Source organism: Bufo gargarizans, chromosome 6, assembly GCF_014858855.1.
Source record: "Bufo gargarizans isolate SCDJY-AF-19 chromosome 6, ASM1485885v1, whole genome shotgun sequence".
Taxonomy (NCBI): domain Eukaryota; kingdom Metazoa; phylum Chordata; class Amphibia; order Anura; family Bufonidae; genus Bufo; species Bufo gargarizans.
The window spans coordinates 139889690-139898471 of record NC_058085.1 but is presented as its reverse complement, the minus strand read 5'-3'; the positions used below and the strand labels follow the sequence as shown (position 1 = coordinate 139898471).

At 44.8% G+C, this 8782-nt stretch overlaps 1 protein-coding gene across 1 annotated transcript in view; it reads left to right on the top strand.

Annotated features, from left to right (window-relative positions):
- The first annotated feature begins 8603 nt into the window (after positions 1-8603).
- MRC2 (mannose receptor C type 2) overlaps positions 8604-8782 on the top strand; it is an 82096-nt gene continuing 81917 nt past the window's right edge. Inside the window, 1 exon segment of the mRNA XM_044296874.1 lies at positions 8604-8759. Within this exon segment, the coding sequence (XP_044152809.1) occupies positions 8651-8759 (109 nt within the window). The 5' untranslated portion in view covers positions 8604-8650.

The window sequence follows — 8782 nt, the reverse complement described above, 5'->3', positions numbered from 1 at the left end:
GTTGGTTGCATCATAGCTCAGACAACATGTTGTAAATGCTAAGCAGACCTATAGTGCATTCGAAAAGTCTTCAGATCCTTTCATCTAAAGACTTTTATCTTTTTCACATTTTGTTAAGTTGTGACCTTGTGCTAAAATTAAAAATAAATCAGGTTTCCCCCATCAATCTGCACTCAATACCCCATAATGCGAAATGTCTGCAAATTCATTAAATAGGAAAAACTAACATTTTGCATGGGCATAATTATTCAGATCATTTGCTATGACACTTTCTCTTTATCATATTTGAGAGGTTCCTGCACCTTGATTGGAGTCCACCTGTAGTAAATTCAGTTGAATGGACATGATTTGGAAAGATACAACCCTGTCTATATAAGGTCTCACAGCTGACAATGCATTTCAGAGCAAAGCCAAACCATGAGGACGAAAGAACTGCCTGGAGAGCTCAGAGATAGGATTGTGTGGAGACACAGATCTGGAGAAGGGTACAAAACATTTCTGCGGCACTGAAAGTTCCCAAGAGCACAGTAGCCCCCATAAATCTTAAATGGAAGAAGTTTGGAACAACCAGGACTCTTCCTAGAGCTGGTCGTCCAGGGTCAGACTAGGGTGAACACAGTACAGCTACCTGCAAATACCACTTGTCCATATGGCGGCGGCAGCAGCAAGATGCTCAAGACGACTAAGGGGTCCCTGCAGTGCCTTAAAAAAGGCGGATGCCTGGGAAAGAGGATACTTCTTGGTGTGCATATCTAAATATACATCATCTCAGCCAATGCATCTATAATAATCAACTGGGTAATTAAATAATCCATAGGCGGGATGAGATGCTGCTTATTCTTATGTAGTGCAGTCAGTCTACTGCTCCATGTGGCACTTGTGCAGGGGTGGGAGACTGGGACAACCCTTGCTCAAGGCCTGCCAGGGGATTCACCTGTTTCCCTGTGGGCCAGGCCGGGCCTGTGGCTGCACCACCAAAGTAAGTAATCATGAGAGAAGGGCCTTGGTAAGACAGCTGAACAAAAACCCAATGGCTGAGCTCGAAAGAAAAAAGTAATATAAAAGTTTAAAGGGTAACTGTCATGTTTCGATCAAAAAATCTATTTTAGCATATGTTACTGCTGCAGTAGCATTATGTATAAAGCAATATTTAGTTTTTTCACATACCACTGTTTTCCTTGAGTTTTCCCTTAGTTACGGCTGTTTAAACATTTACAATATGAGGACCTTTTCAAGATGGTTCCTCTGTCAGTTCTCTGAGGCCAAAACTGCTTTCCCTCACTTCACATACACACTTGCTATAGCCAGCAGGGAGCCAACCAATCAGTTTGGATTACTGAGAGACACGCCTCCTCACTCTGAAGTCTAATGCAGACATGCAGTGTGAAGGACCGCCCCTCCGTCTGCCTAGCCAGAGACAGACAAGCCATAGCAACTGTCTTTTAAGGGAGCAGTGGAAAGGGACAGAGGATTTACAGAGTTATTTACATGGGACTGTAAGTTGGAGGGGGCTGGGGCAGGGGGATGGTATTTACATGGGACTGTATGTTGAAGGCGGCTGTGGTAGGGGATTATGTTATTTACATGGGACTGTATGTTGAGGGGGCTGGGGCAGGGGGATGTTATTTACATGGGACTGTATGTTGGAGGAGCCTGTGGGAGGGAGTGATGTTATTTACATGGGGCTATATGTAGGAGGTTACCTGGGGTGCGAGGGAGTGAGTGATGTTATTTGCATGGGACTGAATGTTCAGGGGGCAATGTTATTTACGTGGGACTGTATGTTTAAGGTGGCTAGTGGGGGGGATTATGTTATTTACATGGGACTGAATGTTGAGGGGGTGATGTTTACATGGGAATGCATGTTGGAGGTGTCTGGGGAGGGGGTGATATTATTTACTAGGGACTGTATGTTGAAGGCGGCTGGGGAGGAGGTGATGTTATTTACATGGCACTGTATTTTGAAGGGGGCTGTAGATAGAGAGGGACTTAGAGAACTGGGCCATATTCATTTGGGGCTTGGGCCCGGATCTTTTAATATCCTAGCAACGCCTCTGGTATAATGTGATGGAAAAATGAATCCAACCAGCTAAGGAGGCAATATGGACAATCACAATACATTAGTAAGTGCATTGTATTAACTTTCTCTACAAGATAAATACCATTTGTTGAAGTGAGACAACATCTTTAAGCCATGCAGCTGCTGATTTATAAGAATTGGAAGATTACAACTTTGCAATGACTGACTGTAGCCCTTATCTCTAGTTCCCTGACAGCTCATAAATACTCATTTAAGCTAAATTATGATCAACCTGAATTTCTGTGTTGCAGTATCCTGAGAGTCATAACTTTTATATAATAAAGCAATCTAAATCTATTATACCGTATTAGTAAATGTAAAGCTGAGATGGGTCTACCCCTTCAATAGCAGCTAGACTGCATTCTTAAGCAGTTAGAGCTCAAATCTCAAATAAGCTCACACAAAATGCAGAGAGACTTAAAGGGAGTCTGTCGCCACAATTTGACATTATAGACCGCTTACATAGCGCTGTAGCAGAACTGTAGATGAGTCAAATTGTACCTTTGTTGTGTTGTTCTGAACGTCAACAGAGGCAAAGTCGCTGTTTAATTCATATGTAAATAAGGGCTCGCAAGTGCCTAGGGGTGGTGTTCGGGCTGTAAGTGCCCAGGCCGGTCTGTCTTCTTCTCACATAACTCCTCCTCAGCCTGTTGCTTGGCCCACCCTGTAAGCCCCTTGCGTCATCCAGTGTACTGGCCGAGATCCTTCCAGCGCATGCGCACTGTGATGACCATTGTGGGCAGCGGCATCGCCCCATAGAGTGTGCATGTTCTGGCGGGATCTCGGCCAGTACACTGGATGACGCAAGGGGCTTACAGGATGAGCCAAGCAACAGGCTGGGGAGGAGTTATGTGAGAAGAAGGCAGAGCGGCCTGGGCACTTACAGCCCGAACACCACCCCTAGGCACTTGCAAGCCCTTTTTTACATATGAATTAAACAGCGACTTTGCCTCTGTTGAACTTCAGAACAACACAACAAAGTTACCATTTGACTCATGTATAGTTAATCTACAGTGCTATGTAAGCGGTCTATAATGTCAAATTGTGGTGACACAAAAGGGTTGTGTCACTTCAACAAATGGCATTTATCATGTAGAGAAAGTTAATACAAGGCATTTACTAATGTATTTTGATTGTTTATAATGCCTCCTTTTCTTGGCTTGATTCATTTTTCCCTCACCATATACATTGCTCCTATCCAAAGGTTATGGCCACCGCTGCAGTGCAGATACGAGGTGGCTAGAATGGGAGCTGCTGCGCATGCGTGCCTATGAATGCTCCAACAGTCCCAGCCATCAGAGAGGTTGGGGCTTTTTCCTATAGTGTGCAAGAACGGCCATCGCTGCTGGATTGCAGGATGGCCGTAACCCCTAGAAATGAGCAGCGTACAGGTATAATGTGATTGAAAAATGAATCCAGCCAGCGAAGGAAGAAATATGGACAATCGGAATACATTAGTAAGTGCCTTGTATTATCTTCCTCTACATGATAAATACCACTTGCTGGAGTGACACAACCTCTTTAACCTCAAAGTCTGTGTCAGAAGTGAATTTTCTGCAAATTTAGTGCAGTGCCATAAAGGGTTAAATCCACTGCAAAGCCCCTCGTCAGATAAGACGCATGTTTTTGCAAGGCCTCATCGTACTGTACTTTGCTGTTTTTTTTTTTTTTTTGTTGCAGATTTCATAACCTAAAATCTGCTGTTTGATTGAAACCTTACTGCTTGTGTAAAAAAATGTCAGGGTGTGCAGGGAACCAGATGGACCAGGAGAGTTATTGTAAGCCACGTTCACATCTCCGGTGAACGTTTCTGGCAGAGAATAGCCTGTTGGAGTTCACCGGATCCGGCATTGCCTGATTCTACAGATCACTGCTGTATACCTATTGACATAAATGCCAGGTTTCGGCTGGACATGCAACGGTTTTTGGTCTGACTGACAGGTGGCATTTGTGCCAGATCAGGTAGCTGAATCCTCATGCTGCAGATGTGAATGTGGCCTTATCTGCCATCATGTTATAGCCTGCACATTTGTAAGACTATACACCGTACTTCTAATATAGGAAAACTGACATAACATTTTTACTTAAAGGGGTTGTCTGGGTTCAGAGCTGAACCCGGACATATCCCCATTTTCACCCCTCCGGCCCCCCTGACATGAGCATTGGAGAATTTCATGGATTGTGCAGGGCACACTGCTAGGCTGAGGCTTCTACCTAGCAGTGTTCCTGGTGACTTCACCGGCTCTGATGGGCGGTCTTTAGCACTGCCCAATCCGTTTTACAGTCTAAGGCAGCACTAAAGCCCGGGCCGCCCATTAGTGACGGCGACTTCACTGGGCTCACTGCTGGCGGAAACCTCTGCCTAGATTCCCCCATTGAGAGCCCAATACGTCACTGGATCTCCATAAAAAGCCTTTGCCCTGCGCGATTCAGTGCAGGGCAAGGGAGGGCATTGGAGTATGAAATTCTCTGATGCTCATGCCAGAGGGGCCAGAGGGTGAAAATGGGGATATGTGCTCTGAACCCGGACAACCCCTTTAAATACCATCCCCCTTGAGTTTAATGGGCTGAGGAGGGCGGCTTTAATATTCAGCATTTATGTCGTCGGCATTTCATAAACGGACATTTCTCCCGTGGTTAGACTTTTCAACTCTCGGTGTCATATATTCATGGTTTAAGTTAAGATTCTTTATCACGTGTTCGTGGATTAGTCATGCATGTTAACGGTACACATATGCCTAACATACTTGTGACACTAGAGACAACCTTTCCCCCTTCCTTTTACAACTAACATATGGCTTATAGCATTTTCTTTTCCAGCTGACAAGCAATGGGAAAGGGGTTCCTATTGCCATCGTCATCTTCCTGTAAGGACAGGCGATTGCTCAGAAGGATGCGTTCCTTCCCATCACCCGCCTGCTCCATAGTGAATTTACATGCAATAATCTCCTCCACTGTATGGGGACAAGCGAAGGCTACTGCCATCTTTTATTCTCCTCCGGATTCATTGTTTCCGGGCAGCAGATCGCTGGTCACACAGTACGACCTGCTACTTCTGGACTGATTTGTCTTGAGTGCTGCCCAAAATGTGTCTAGTCTGAATAGAACACAAAGGCAGATGCAAGTTGTCAGTACAGTCATTTGCATTTGGATGAAGATAACCCAGTAGAAGTCCCTGACAACTGGTCTGTGTCTTATCAGCAATTTTCTTTCAGCCATTTAACCACACAAACCAAAACTATGCAGCACATCTATGGTTAATGTGTTCATTGCTGAGCCCCACAGGGAATATCTGCAGCTTCCGTGACCTGGAGCTATGTCGGTATTACTATGGCATTGTGTGGCACTGCTATATTTAGGCCCTGTACGTTATTCTGCTTCCACAATGTATGGTTGTAGCAGAACTGTCTAGCATTTGTATTTAGGCAAAGGTATGGAGGTGTTATTTGGTCACTGTGTGGCCCTGGGGTGTGGGTGCTCTATGATATGGCCATACTTTGGCCATAGCTCCCAACATTCGAAAAACCAAGGGAGGGACAATATTTGGACTCTTTCAGATGCAATGCGTATTGTGAACCCATAGCATCCGGACTGAATCCTGACCCATTCATTTCAATAAGGCTACTTTCACACTTGCGCTGTTGTTTTCCGGTATTGAGATCAGGCAGAGGATCTCAATACCGAAAGAAAACTGTTCTGTTTTGACCCCATGTTAAACAAAACAAGCAATGCAACAGCTCACTGCAAACAAAATAAAGTACAAAATTGCATCATAATATCAAATGCTGAACTAATAAGTTAGAGATACTTGGCAAATCGTTTTGTACAAAATTATTTGAGCCCGTCTGCCCAACGTCAAGGCAATTTCTAGTTAGACGGGTTCCTAACACTAAATATACCTGTTATGTGCCATAGCGGCTATCATATAATTCAGAAAGTGCAGGTTCCACTTACATGCTGGATCCGCCTGAATTTCTGTCATTTTCGGTGCCAAAATGGCCTCCATTATATCCAGGGAAAGCAGTTACCAGCATGTTTTGACCCCATGCATTCTGAATGAAAAGAGATCCGTTCAGGATGCATCAGGATGTCTTCCGTTCCGTCAGCATTCCGTTTTGTGACTGGACACACAACCCCTGCAAGTTGCGATTTTGTGTCTGGTCATAATAACGGGAAAAAAATGTATCCAGCACTGAAAACAATGTATGTCAATGGTGACGGATCCTATTTTTGTAGGAGCCTAAAAAAACGGATCTGTTACCCATTGACTTTAAATGTATTTAGTGACCGTTTTTCTCTGTTTTGATTTCACTCAACCGCATCCTGATGTGCAAAATCAAAACTTAACCATTTAATTAAGGTTTTGAGATCCTCTGCCGGATATCAGTACAGGAATTAACAACGCAAGTGTGAAAGTAACCTAAGAATGTACACGTGAGCATCATTTGTCACTGATCATCTCTGTCTCTGATCATCATTTCAGGAAAAAGCGCAGTATGTTCTATATTGTGCGCTGAATGGAGCTTGTGTGAAAAACGGAACGGATTCAATGAATTTTTACTGATGGTTGCTAGGAGATATAGATTGTTAGTCTTAAATTTTTCTTCAGGCGCGTGAAAAACTTATCAAAAACTGATTGCAGCTGCACGAAAAAAAAATGAAACACTGAACGCAATTGCCGACAAAAAAAACAATTAAACATGCGTCAAAAAATGATTAAACTTGCGGAAAAAACATCAATTTTTCCCTGAAAAGACCCTGGCTCATTCCATATCACTCTTGTGAATTAAGCTTTGGCGGCACACGGTGGCAATTTTTATTCTATACTAAGCCACACTTCTAACTCCACCCTGTACATGCCCAATCCCACCCAGTACCATTATCTGCCCCATACGGTAGCTATGCCCCCACACAGTAGGTATGTCCCCTTAGTGCCCCCACATAATAGTTATGCCACCGTAGTGCCCCATCACATTAGCTATGACCCCAAGGTCCCCCTCTCCCAGTAAGAATGACCCCTTACTGCTCCCCTCACAATAGTGCTGCCCCCTTAGTGCCTCCTTATAATAGTGATGCTCCTGTAGTTAAAATAAAAATCAAGAATCCCCTAGAATCATCATTCCCTGACCTATGTGTTCTCCCACTCAGCGCAGCAGTCACAATGATGTCACTGCCTCCTGCCCACCTGCTTCACCATGAGGGGTGGATTGGCCATAGACCTTATAGGGTGGGCCAATTTCCAGGGGGCCACCTGGGCCCTCCTCACCGCCGGCCAGTGGAAGATTTTGGGGATGTATTTTGTTCTGCTGGCAGTATTTTATGATGCACTGTGGTATTTGGCTTTGTTGGGGTGGTGTAATGTGCCACAATATGGAATTGCTGGTCCTGCCTTGCATCAATTTGGACCAGACTATAAAACGGGCCACTTTTAATATTTTTTCCAGGGCCACTTCAAGTTCCCAGTCGACCCCTGTTCACCATTGTGTTCAACTGTATCTGTGTCCTCCGGACTCAGGTACTGTTGAAATCAGGACATGCCACAGCTGTCCTGGGCTTGCGGGATAGCTGTCGAAATCCGGGACTGTCCTGCCGTATCTGAGACAGTTGGGAGGCATGACTTTTGTATTGTAATTCATACACTGTATGACCATACACTACAGGAGTAGGGGACATCAAAAGAAGGTACACTGCAGGTTACCATCCAACACTTGGCCTGCACGCCTATAATACTATATCACTCTTATGTCTGGAGATGTCAGGTCGCCACTTTTGCTAGCCAGTACCAGTTCTGTAGTAGACATGTAGACTGGTTTTAGTTCTAGGTGACCATTCTTCCTATCTGTAATTGTTTCTCTTTTAGGACGCCCCTAATCTGTGCCTCAGGATTCACAGATTAAGGCCTCATGCACACGGCCGGACCCATTCAACTTGAATGGGTCTGTGGTCTGTCTGCACCGCAAAAAAATATGACATGTCATATTAATTTGTGGTGCGGAACGACGGAAAGAAACACCACGGAGGCCTTCCGTAGTGCTTCTGGTGTTCCGTGACTCTGTTCCACATCTCCGGAATTGCGGACCCATTCACTTCTGAATGGGTCCGCATCCGTGATGCCTGGTGCATACGGCCAGCGGCCGTGGATTGCCGACCCGCATTTTGTGGGCCGTCCAACAACCGTGTGCATGAGGCCTTACATTGGGACTTTTGGTAAGTGAAAGCAGACGATACAAAAGAGGAATGGAAAGGCACAAACTAACGTGGATGTAGTACATGTATAAGGCAATGGAGGCCTCATTTCTCCCAAACCAGAGCTTGAAGACAAAAGTAAGAAATGTTTCTTAAAGTTACTGTTTCTTAGTTTTAGATCTTCCCCCAGTTTTTCACACTTGCTTATGTAATGTCTGATCCAGCCCATTGACTTAACACTCTCACAAGCTGAGACATACAGACGTTTTTCATCTGTTCACTTTGCCCTCCCTCCCCTTTTTTTTTGGTTCCTCCTCCCTCCCTCCTTTCTCCCACTCTCTGTCCCCTGCATCTTTTGCAGGAAAGCCGGAGGTTAGATTTAGAATGTATTTCAGCAGCAGGCATCCAGCTATCTCCCAGTGGATCACATTCCTTTTAAAATGCACCCTCTTGGTCTTTATCGCTAATATTCAACTTGGCAGTGCCAACCCAGGTAAGAGTTGCCCTCTGATGGTT